At 45.8% G+C, this 12,500-nt stretch overlaps 1 protein-coding gene across 1 annotated transcript in view; it reads left to right on the top strand.

The window, feature by feature from the left end:
• Positions 1-8,374, top strand: part of rbm28 (RNA binding motif protein 28) — a 14,064-nt gene extending 5,690 nt beyond the window's left edge. Inside the window, exons 12-19 of the mRNA XM_030790770.1 lie at positions 313-448; positions 635-699; positions 1,129-1,287; positions 2,857-3,006; positions 4,830-4,904; positions 5,570-5,835; positions 6,135-6,252; positions 8,214-8,374. Of these exons, the coding sequence (XP_030646630.1) occupies positions 313-448; positions 635-699; positions 1,129-1,287; positions 2,857-3,006; positions 4,830-4,904; positions 5,570-5,835; positions 6,135-6,252; positions 8,214-8,351 (1,107 nt within the window). The 3' untranslated portion in view covers positions 8,352-8,374. The remainder of the gene's footprint in view (positions 1-312; positions 449-634; positions 700-1,128; positions 1,288-2,856; positions 3,007-4,829; positions 4,905-5,569; positions 5,836-6,134; positions 6,253-8,213) is intronic.
• The last annotated feature ends 4,126 nt before the right edge of the window (positions 8,375-12,500 follow it).

Here is a 12,500-nt window from a genome sequence, read left to right as displayed (position 1 = left end):
CTGAATCTTTCAGGAGCTCTGTCATGTTAATGCTGTCTCTGTCTTCATTAGATTTCCTTAGATAGAGATATCACAGTGTCATGTCTATCTTACTGCGCCCTGTTCTTAAAGAATATTACCAACGTCATCTGTTTGTCACATCATAGCTTCTTGGGAATAGTTTTGTTGCCATAGTAATGTGACTCCATCCAGCATTAGCTCTGTGGACGGCTCAGGGAGTCATGGTTCTTACACAGGGTGGTGTTTTTGGGCTGAGTCGTAGTCCTGGTGCCGCACGGTTATTTTTGCTGAGTCGTGTTGTCCGTGCCGCAGGCTGGGGGTCTGAAATTGGACGGCCGGAAGCTGAACGTCGTTGCCGCGGTGAGCAGAGAGGACGCCACCAAGCTGAAGAAAAAAAAAGTGAAGACACACACGGGCACAAGGAACCTGTACCTGGCCAGAGAGGGCTGTGAGTCAACCAATAGCATCACACCATTGCCAAGAGTCAACCAATAGCATTGCACAGTTACATGGAACCAATCAGTAGTTCTGCGTTGTTACAGAGAATCAGCCAATGGCTTTGTACTGTTCCTAGAAATCAGCCAATGGCAGCGCATTCTCTGTTGGCCAACGGTGTTTTCTGTCTCTGTTTCAGTGATTCGTGCTGGAACGACGGCAGCAGAAGGGGTCTCTGAGGCAGACATGGCCAAGAGGGCTCGGGTGTGTGCTCTGTGTGTGTGTGCTCTGTGTGTGTGTGCTCTGTGTGTGTGTGTGTGTATGGACAGACAGTTAGATAGATAGATAGATAGATAGATGGATGAGGGCTCGGGTGTGTCCTCTGTGTGCGTGTGTGTGTGTGTGTGTGTGTATGGGTGTGAATGTGTGCTCTCTGTGTTTGTGTGGCTGTTCACAGGTGTGTAGAACAGTCTTCTGAATGAGGTGTCTGTGTGATTGTATTATTAATGTGATTGCTGGTTTAACTGAGGAGGTTAACGATAAAGGAGGGCATCGTGTGTGTGTTACGTTGTCCGTTCCCAATGTTGAAGGACATTAATGTGCAATAAGTGTGTGTGTGTGTGTGTGTGTGTGTGAGTGTGTGTGTGTGTGTGATAAACATTCTGAGTGTTGTATTTCTGCGTGCTTTATCAGTTTGAGGAGCTGAAGAGACAGAAACTGAAGGACATTAACGTGTTTGTGTCTAAAACACGCCTGTGTGTTCATAACCTGCCCAAGAGTCTGGACCAGAAAAAGCTCCGCAAACTCTGCCTCAAAGCCGCCGGGGGTGGGAAAGGCGCTCGCATCAAGGAGGTAACGCACGCACGCACACGCACACGCACGCACACACACACACACACAGACACACGCACGCACACACACACACACACACACACAGACACACGCACGCACACACACACACACACACACACATACACACACAGACACACGCACGCACACACACACACACACACACACATACACACACACACACACACACGCACACAGAGACACACACACACACACACACACACACACACACAGACACACACACGCACACACTCACACACACACAGACACACACACGCACACACTCACACACACACACACACACATGCACACAGAGACACACACACACACACACACACACACACAGACACACACACGCACACACACACACACGCATGCACACACGCACACACACACAGACACAGACACACACACACACACGCACACACACGCACACAGAGACACACACACAGACACACACACACACACACACACACACGCATGCACGCACGCGCACACACACACACAGACACAGACACAGACACACACACGCATGCACGCACAGCCGCACACACACACAGACACAGACACACACAGATACAGACACACACACACACACACAGACAGACACACACACACACACACACACACACACACACAGACACGCACACACAGACACAGACACACACACTCAAACACACACGCGCACACACAGACACAGACACGCACGCGTGCACACACACACACACACACACACACACACACACAGACACAGACACACACACTCAAACATGCACAGTAAAGGAACTGACAATATTGATGTAAAGAGGCCAAAAATCTGTAGTTGTTTTCATTTCTTCTCCGAGTGTAAGTGTAAATGCATTCAGTTTCAAATCTCCCATGTCTCTGAACTTCTCTGCACCTATCTTCACCAAGACCACCACGTGATGTGTCTGTCCTGCGTGTGGGCGGGGCTTCAGCAGGGGGCCAGGTTTCTTTAGGTTGCAAATTACAGACGCTCTTTTCCAATCTAAGCGATTACATTTCCAGAGCAGCAGGTGGCAGCAGTGTGCAGTGTGGTATGATGTGCAGTCAACTAGAGTGTGTGTATGAACTCAGAGCCTTTGTAAATCAGAGCAACTTTAACTACAAACACACTACAAATCCACTGGACTGCTTACAAAGACCCCCATGAGTAAAGAAAGTTCTGGAATATGAAATGGTGTCAGACAGAAAAGTGACGTGGTGGTGCTGACGTGTTAATGTCCTGGTTGTTTTTCGTGCCTGAACATCATTGTGAATATTTCAGTTCACAGTTCATTTATTCGTAGGGAATGGATTAAAATGGATGCAGCTCAAGAGCGTTGAGTCTGGTCTATGCTTCAGGTATCACTGTTATTACATGGTCTGCATATGTACATAACACTGGAATGTGTTGCAAATGTCGTGGAAAGGTTTCGAAATTTCATGGGTCAAAATTGATGTGACGCCGGATGTCTTTCTTTATTCCCTTCATTGTCTACTCTACCTCGTAACTGTCCCCTCTCTCCCCCTCTCTCTCTCTCTCTCTCCCTCTCCCTCTCTCTCTCCCAGTGCCGTGTCATGTATGACCAGAAGCCGGTGAAAGGTCAGGTGATGGGGCGGTCACTCGGATACGGTTTTGTTGAGTATCAGGAGCACGATCATGCCCTCCAAGCCCTTCGTCACCTCAACAACAACCCCGACATATTCGGCCCAAGCAAGGTCAGTTCACCAACAGTAACCCTGAAATCTTCAACCCAGACAAGGTCAGTTCACTAACAGTAACCCTGAAATCTTCAACCCAGACAAGGTCAGTTCACCAACAGTAACCCTGAAATCTTCAACCCAGACAAGGTCAGTTCACTAACAGTAACCCTGAAATCTTCAACCCAGACAAGGTCAGTTCACTAACAGTAACCCTGAAATCTTCAACCCAGACAAGGTCAGTTCACTAACAGTAACCCTGAAATCTTCAACCCAGACAAGGTCAGTTCACCAACAGTAACCCTGAAATCTTCAACCCAGACAAGGTCAGTTCACCAACAGTAACCCTGAAATCTTCAACCCAGTCCCATGCACTGGGACATTTGAGCTACAAAGACAGTAGATAGGAGTCAAGCGGGTTAACTGGGTTAGCTATGGAGGTCAGGGTTTCACAGAAAAAAAGTGAACTTTGAGGCATCTCATGACATTAGCAGGGGGGGTCGGCAGACAGGATGGAACTGGGCAGCTCGCTCTACCATCGAGGAACCACATATACAAACATTTCAGTTTGTGACTTTGTGCTGCGCTGTGGATGAATTGCCAACCGCCCTCGTGTTCCACTGGCTGACCTGAAAGCCAACACATCACATCTACCTCTTAGACGTTTCTTTATTTTCTGTAAAACAAAACTTAAGATGGTATTAATTAAAGGACAGTAATTCCAGGAAGTCATGAGAGAAACCGTTAGTAAATACCCGATCTTGTGAAATACTGAAGCAGGCATAAGATGGAAAAAGTTTGGGTGTTCTGATGCTTTGCATTGGCCCAGGAAAAATGTCGCTTTTTTTTTTTTGTTTAGATAAAGGGGTGTGTTTTTTAATTCCTATCTCTTGAGTCGATCTGTGAATGTGTTTTTAATGTTTTGAACGGTTTTTGCAAGGGGTTTTGACTTGTTTCTGAGAAGTTCTGAAGTTAACTTCTGTAGACCTTCTGGAGACACTTAAAATGTAATATGATCCATTGTTTTCTCATCTCCTAAATAACACTGATTTTCCTGGAAATCAAGATCTCAGTTAGTGACAACCCCCCCACTTTTTGGTGTGTGAGTGAGAAGCCAGAACACAGACGTTCTCGTTCTCTCTCTCTCTCTCTCTCTCTCTCTCTCTCTCTCTCTCTCTCTCTCTCTCTCTCTCCCTCTCTCTCTCTCTCCCTCTCTCCCTCCCTCTCTCTCCCTCTCTCTCCCTCTCTCGCTCTCTCTCTCTCTCTCTCTCACGCTCCCTCTCTCTCTCTCTCTCTCTCTCTCCCTCTCTCCCTCTCTCTCTCTCTCTCTCTCTCTCGTATTTGTTTGCTCTCTGGTCTCATACATACTTTACATTTTTGAAAAGGAGAATCTGTGTTGACAGGGTTAACTGGAATGGAATGTTGATATTATTGAGCGATGGATAATTTCTCAGTCTTTAAACACACACACACACATACACACACACACACTCTCACATTCCTTGGCCTGGCATTGGAATGTGTTGGTGTTTTGTGGTTAGTGTAACTTTTGGAAGATAAGATGATGTTCATGTTTTTGTTGGCATGCAGGGACGACGGTCATGTCCCTCTACATCAGTTTCCTCTGCCTTGATCTGGAACACTAGGCTAATGTGCATTTCACAAGAGTGTTTTGTACATGTGGGAAATTAAGAGAAGCTCCTGTTTTATTGTTGTGTTGTAACTCTGATCTGATCCGATCTCATCTGATCCACTCTCCTCTTCTCTCCTCTCCTCTCCTCTCCTCTCCTCTCCTCTCCTCTCCTCTCCTCTCCTCTCCTCTCCTCTCCTCTCCTCTCCAGAGACCGATCGTGGAGTTCTCTCTAGAGGATGGACGGAAGCTAAAGATGAAGGCAATGAGACAGCAGAGGAGCATGGTGAGAGTTTGTGGGTTATTGATAATCAGTGTTTCCATTTGCAAATGAACCTTCCAGGAGAAATGGCAAAATGTGCCAGAGGCAGTTTTTCGGCTTGACGCATTCTGTATCAAATATTGTCACGTTCTTAAAATGAATGATTCGCCACAGAACTGTTAGCCACTGAGTTGGGTTGTGGACAGAATCCGAATTATCACACATATTACAAATTCAAAAACATTATGAAAATCTAAACTGGATGATGACATTTTGACATTTAGGATAAAACTAGGAGGGAAACTGTGACTGATGGAGCTCATTTGTCAAATTTGTCTCAGTGTTCAGTGTGTAACACTGATTCTCACCTCAGAGTGTTGGGTTCCTTAACGTCTCATATCATCTTCATGCCCCCCGCCCCTGAAATACAATAAAAACCAGACACGATTCGGTTTCCCACTCACATCAAGACGCCTGCAGAATTCATGACAAATATGAACTGTGCAGGCTCCAGACTTTGCCAGTCCAAAATTTTATTTCAGCTATATTCAGAGATATCTCCAGCTGCCAAAGGGCCTAAAATAGGAATCTTGGGTACTGTAGTCTTATTTTACACCACGGGAATACGACGATGATGATGACGACGACGATGATGATTATGATTAATGAAGAGTTTTCTTCATCCACAGATGATTAAGCGTAAAGGTGGGACCAAAGACGGAGAAGCTGGTAAACAACAACAGAATCAGAAGAATTTTAGGAAAGAAAAGGGCTCGCCACGGAAACGCCCGGCACAGGAGGGAGTTGTGGGTAATGTAGTCCCACAAAAATGGACAGAGCAGGCTCACCACTCAGGCTTCAAGACGAAACCGGAGGTGGAACATGTGGAGATGGAGGACGGCAAAAAACGACAGAAAGTTCTGCCTTTGCCCTCACACAGAGGGCCCAAGATCAGGTACCTAAGGACCCAAGACACTGCCTCACTTTGTTTCAATTGTCTGAAATGTTTCAGGTCAACAATGCACCGTAAAAACACTTAAACAGTTGTAGTATTTTAGTCTGTCATGCATTTTAAGTATGTATAAGATGAATGAGAAAAAGTAAAAGAAACAGAGTATGAAAGGAAGACTAATCTCTTTTTTTTGTGATAAAAACAGACTTATCCCCCTTGTTTTGTTTGGTTTTTTGGGTTTTTTTTTAATGCTATTTTATTTGCACTGTAGAAACTTAAGGTCATAGATTTTCTCCCCATAGGAAAAGAGATAAAGGAAAACAGCCGGCTGTTCAACCAAAGAAGAAGATGAAGCAGAATCATCTGAGCAGGAAAGAGAGGAAGATGTCTCTGGAGAAGCCAAACCAGAACCCGAAACAGGTACGGTCCCAGACTCAGGGAACTCTCTCTTCGCTGTCCCTGGTCCAGAACCTGAAACAGGTATGGTCCCAGACTCAGGGAACTCTCTCTTCACTGTCCCTGGTCCAGAACCTGAAACAGGTATGGTCCCAGACTCAGGGAACTCTCTCTTCACTGTCCCTGGTCCAGAACCAGAAACAGGTATGGTCCCAGACTCAGGGAACTCTCCCTTCACTGTCCCTGGTCCAGAACCTGAAACAGGTATGGTCCCAGACTCAGGGAACTCTCCCTTCACTGTCCCTGGTCCAGAACCTGAAACAGGTATGGTCCCAGACTCAGGGAACTCTCCCTTCACTGTCCCTGGTCCAGAACCAGAAACAGGTATGGTCCCAGACTCAGGGAACTCTCCCTTCACTGTCCCTGGTCCAGAACCAGAAACAGGTATGGTCCCAGACTCAGGGAACTCTCCCTTCACTGTCCCTGGTCCAGAACCAGAAACAGGTATGGTCCCAGACTCAGGGAACTCTCCCTTCACTGTCCCTGGTCCAGAACCTGAAACAGGTATGGTCCCAGACTCAGGGAACTCTCCCTTCACTGTCCCTGGTCCAGAACCAGAAACAGGTATGGTCCCAGACTCAGGGAACTCTCCCTTCACTGTCTCTGGTCCAGAACCTGAAACAGGTATGGTCCCAGACTCAGGGAACTCTCCCTTCACTGTCCCTGGTCCAGAACCAGAAACAGGTATGGTCCCAGACTCAGGGAACTCTCCCTTCACTGTCCCTGGTCCAGAACCTGAAACAGGTATGGTCCCAGACTCAGGGAACTCTCCCTTCACTGTCCCTGGTCCAGAACCTGAAACAGGTATGGTCCCAGACTCAGGGAACTCTCCCTTCACTGTCCCTGGTCCAGAACCTGAAACAGGTATGGTCCCAGACTCAGGGAACTCTCCCTTCACTGTCCCTGGTCCAGAACCAGAAACAGGTATGGTCCCAGGGAACTCTCCCTTCACTGTCCCTGGTCCAGAACCAGAAACAGGTATGGTCCCAGACTCAGGGAACTCTCCCTTCACTGTCCCTGGTCCAGAACCAGAAACAGGTATGGTCCCAGACCCAGGGAACTCTCCCTTCACTGTCCCTGGTCCAGAACCAGAAACAGGTATGGTCCCAGACTCAGGGAACTCTCCCTTCACTGTCCCTGGTCCAGAACCTGAAACAGGTATGGTCCCAGACTCAGGGAACTCTCCCTTCACTGTCCCTGGTCCAAAACCAGAAACAGGTATGGTCCCAGACTCAGGGAACTCTCCCTTCACTGTCCCTGGTCCAGAACCTGAAACAGGTATGGTCCCAGACTCAGGGAACTCTCTCTTCACTGTCCCTGGTCCAGAACTCGAAACAGGTATGGTCCCAGGGAACTCTCCCTTCACTGTCCCTGGTCCAGAGCCAGAAACAGGTATGGTCCCAGACCCAGGGAACTCTCTCTTGGTTCAGTTAGTCTTTACATTAGCACTGCTTTACGTCAGTCTGTTTTTCTCAGACTAAGACCTTCGCTGATACATCTGAACTAGACTGTGAATGGAGAGTCCCCATTGACAATGCAGTCCAGATGTAGTCCCCTGGTAAACCAGCCCCATGTGATGTAATTGTGTGTAATACAGAACTGATGTTTCACACTGCCTTCAGAAGACAGAATCATTTGTTTGACCCATATAAAAATGAGAATCCATTGGTAAATGTGCTAATCACATTTGGCTGTACCCGGCTCAACTGTTTTTTAGCAAGCGTGCCAGCTAGCCCTGCTAGAATATAAAACTATATTTATGATCCCCCTTATCTATAATTCCTCACTGAAATGTTATCCCTGTGCAGCTTCTATATATATGTATATATATATTGGCTATAGTGGTAGACTAACTCTCTGTTTGTTTGTTTATTTTTCATGGTGGTAGACTGACTGAGTGTCTGTTTTATTTGTTTATTGTTTAGAGTGGCAGACCGACAAAGGGGAAACGCAGAGATAAAGATCGGTTTGACAGCCTGGTGGAGCAGTACAAGAGGAAACTCACAGGCTCCTCAACTTCTCAAGGAGGTGCACTCATAAAAAAGAGCAAATGGTTCAGCTGAAAGTGTGTGTGTAAGTGTGTAAGTGTGTGTGTGTGTGTGTGTGTGTGTGTGTGTGTAAGTGTGTGAGTGTGTGAGAGAGAGTGAGTGAGTGAGTGAAAGAGAGAGAGAAAGAAAAGAAAAGCATACTATTTTGCTGGAGCGGAGTTTCCAACCTCACTGAGATTGGAGTTCACTTTTGAAAACATGCAACCAGTTTGCAAGTTTTGTAAAACTGGTCAGTGTGACAGTGTTTGTTTGTGAAATGTTTTTTTTTTTTTGTCCACAAATGTAGAATAATGAGATTCAGTAAAACTTTATTAAAAAGAAATAAAACTGTCTGTTTTTGGGTGAGGTTGTAGTATTGTGAGAGTGACCACGCGCGCTGTAGCCGGACTGACTCCTGTGCACTGTTAACTCTGTGGTCACGTGACTGAACAGTCATGTTTTCAGTTTGGATTTCCTCCCTCTGAGGTCTCTGTCTCTGTTTGTTTTTACATCTCCCCACATTGTGCAACTGTAGGAGTCTTTCCCTCGCTCTCTCTCTCTTGTTTGGAGGGTTAGAAAGACCCACCAGCTGAGTCATTAGATACACATGGTGGGTGTTGGATGATCAATATTTACTAGGCGCGCGCACACACACACACACACACATACACACACACACACACACACACACACACAGAGGCTCTTTTTTTTTTTCCAGGACAGTACAGGGGCTGGTGTGACCCTGGACAGTTTGGGCAGCAGTAGCTGTTGTGAGGACCAAAACAAAGTGACCATAACCTAGATTAACATAGGTCTCCCCTCCGAACAAGTCATGTCCCCCAATAAAGAGCTGTCTTAGTCTTCTCAAACTCCCCTCGAACAGGGAGTTCTGTTAGTTTCATCGATCAAGCCTCGAAGATAAAAACACGTTATTCATTACATGTACAATGGAACGTCAATTAGCTTACGACAGTCCCTCCCCTCTAACCTTCAAAACCAAACGTCATCAGGTTGAAACTAATAGAAAACAGACACACATAACAGGCAAACAGCCAATGCTAAACAGTGAGCACAGTGCTGTGTGGTAAGGCCATAGTGTAGAGGAGCAGTTAACGGTAAACGATACTGATCAACGAGCCTGATGCAACACTGGCCTCGTACAGTATTATACACACACACACACACGCACACACACACACACACACACGCACACGCACACGCAGGCACAGCCAGTTTGGCGTTTAAACATTTACTGCAGCCATGTGCATGTGTGGCCAACGCTTTTCCTCGCGTCTCAGAGAGTCCCAGTCAGACAAATTACTGTTTTCTTTTGTTTTATTTACTATAAAAAGTGAGATATTGTGATCTGTGTTAGAAAATATATATTTGAAATACAGCTTAAAAAAAAAAACACCAATAAAATAACAAGAACAATTACATCTTAAATATGGCAGTGTACAAAACCTTTTACAATGTTAAAAAAAATCTACAACATTCCTGCTTCATTACATTCTGGGAATATATTCCTAATGTATAGTATTTAAGATCCTTCTAATACATGCTGTGTGATGCTTAAAAAAAAAAAAAAAAAGATCTTTTTTTTTTTTCCTCTTGTGCTGGTGTGAGAGTCAGAGAAGAGAGAAAAACAGTGTTTCTCAGCAGGTCCAGTCACTGGGGTTCCGGTAAGGCATTATGACGTCATCAAACACGCTCACACTCTAAAGCTGAGGTCAGCATGCACGCTCTTCTTTTGCCAGAAAGTGTGTGTGTGTGTGTGTGTGTGTGTGTGTTGAGAGAAGGCATAAGACACATCGACAGGATGAGAGTGTGTGTGTGTAAAGAGCGGAAAGACTTGTGAATGCGTGGCGAAGTCAGCCCTGAAGAGTGCAAAACCACATTAACAGTTTACAATTCTTATCTGACATTCATTACCTAATACTATATACAAAACAACTTGCATATCAAAAATACGTGTTATGAAATACTCTTTTCATAAATATAATGTGTTGCAATAAATAGGATAAATATCTAAAATGCAGGCTAAGTGTAAAACGCAGTGCGGATGTTGCCAGCCACACGCGGTGTTCAGCAGATCTTTAGCTGGTCCAGGTTGCGGGTGAGTTTGATCAGGTACTTCTGAAGGCGGTCGAGAAGCGTGTGACTGAGGGTCACAGGAAAGGGCCTGTGGTTCTTCAGGAAGGTCTCCAGGTTTTTCTCCACCGTCAGCTTCCTCTGGCTGCACTGGAGTGCCACCATCCTCTGCTCCAGGTAGCTCTGCAGCGTGCCAACGTCCCTGCTCATCTGAGCGTTGGTGCTGTTCGGAAGACTCTCCAGAGCCTTCTGGAAGCTGTTAAGGGTCTCCACGATGGAACCGAGTCCCTCGATGGAGCGGTCCAAAGACAGGCTCTTATCCACGATCTCGATATTAACAGACAAATGAGACTGCTAGAGGGAGAGAAAAAGAAAAACAGTGACTTTTTATTTAAAAAAAACAAAACAGAATCAAATAGTTGCTTGCATCTATCTGTCACAGATCTCTTGTTACAGAGCTCTTAATAATGAGAAAGTTTATATGTGTCTTTGTGTGACGTTGCCACTCACTATGCATTTGATCTACGCTGAGTTACTGGAGAGCAAACAAACTGGCTGAGCTGAGTCACAGGCTGGTTCCCATCACTACACATCCACTTCATACCCCATAATTCTTACAAGCATCCATGTAGTATTACTGAGGAGTATCGTTGCGTATTGAACTTGCAGCTCGGAGACAGCTTGACAGATATAATTCACCTATGCCCTCTGTGTGCACCGCATGCATATTGTAAAACAAAAGTCCCCCCCCCCCCCCCCCCCCTTATCAATACGAGCTGATGAGAATCTGATTCGCCGGGGGGGGGGTACACGGTACCTGGTCTCTGTGTCTCTGGATTTTGGAGGCGATGTCCTCTGCTTGCAGCTTGACGTAGTGTCTGAACGTGTCAGGAGGGAGCGGCCAGCACACGCCGAGTCCGGCCAGAGTCACAGCACAGGACCAGAACAGAGCCAAAGCGCGGACCATCCTTCTGGGGCGGGCGGGTGAGTGAACGTGTCCGAGTCCAAAACGATCCAGGTGTGTCTGAAACACAACCCGGTGAAGTTTAATCACCTCACTGCATCAGGACTGTCCGCTTTAAAGCGAAGGAATGAAACTTTGATGGATTTCTGTCAAACTAAAGCATTTCACAGAAGTGCAGTTTAAGCCTAGTGAGCAAGCTGACAGTTACAATAGAGACTCTCATAGATCTGACTGGATGAGAGCAGGACAACGTTAAAGAAGACAAACTCTGCATACTCAAAAAGCGTTTGGTTTTTTTTGTTTGTTTTGTTTTGTTTTGTTTTGTTTTGTTTTTTTCGTTTGTCTCAATGGAAATAATTTCCTATATCTCTTGTCCATTTCAAAATCTCTCGTCCATATCTCCCAGCTGAATTAAAAGACAATGAACACAATTTTTCACAACCGATTGAAGAACTTGATAACGATCTGTACTTACCACATACACACACAAATAAGCCTCATGTTTTTGCAAACATAATACCAATCAATATTTTTCTCTAGGTTGCAGAGAAATTTCCAGAGGGACATTCTGGCCTTGAATAAATACCCATTTCACAACTTTAAAGAGGTCATTTGCCCTGTTTTCTTTTCACATATCGCAAGTTTTCGCTGCTTGACAGTTGCATCACATTATCATATCAATTGTCAAATCATATCAATTAAGTAATTTCATCCAAAAAAAAGCAGACACAAATCGGTGAAGAAGGCAGTTACGCAGAGCACAGCTGGACACTTCACTTCAAACAGCTCAGTGTCGATAGCACGGCTGACTGTTTACATTCAGATCGCTACCCTGTGTAGTTAGTCCCAGAAAGAGTTCACTCAGAGAGAGAGAGAGAGAGGGAGAGAAACAGACAGACAGAGAGCGAGAGAGAGAGAGAGAGAGAGAGAGAGAGAGAGAGAGGTGGACTTACCTCTGTGGTGTGAGGGTTGTGACATGTCTGGACTCCATCAGTACTCTAGTTTTATAGCTGATAGATGTTGACTCATCAGTGAATCACCTCCACCTCTCTCTCTCTCTCTCGCTCTCTCTCTCTCGCTCTTTCTCCCTCCTTACTGTCCCAGACCACCAGCAGGGCTTTGGGGACAAC

The sequence above is a fragment of the Chanos chanos genome, chromosome 13, assembly GCF_902362185.1.
Source record: "Chanos chanos chromosome 13, fChaCha1.1, whole genome shotgun sequence".
NCBI lineage: Eukaryota > Metazoa > Chordata > Actinopteri > Gonorynchiformes > Chanidae > Chanos > Chanos chanos.
The sequence above is the reverse complement of the archived record's forward strand: the minus strand, read 5'-3'. Positions and strand labels throughout refer to the sequence as shown.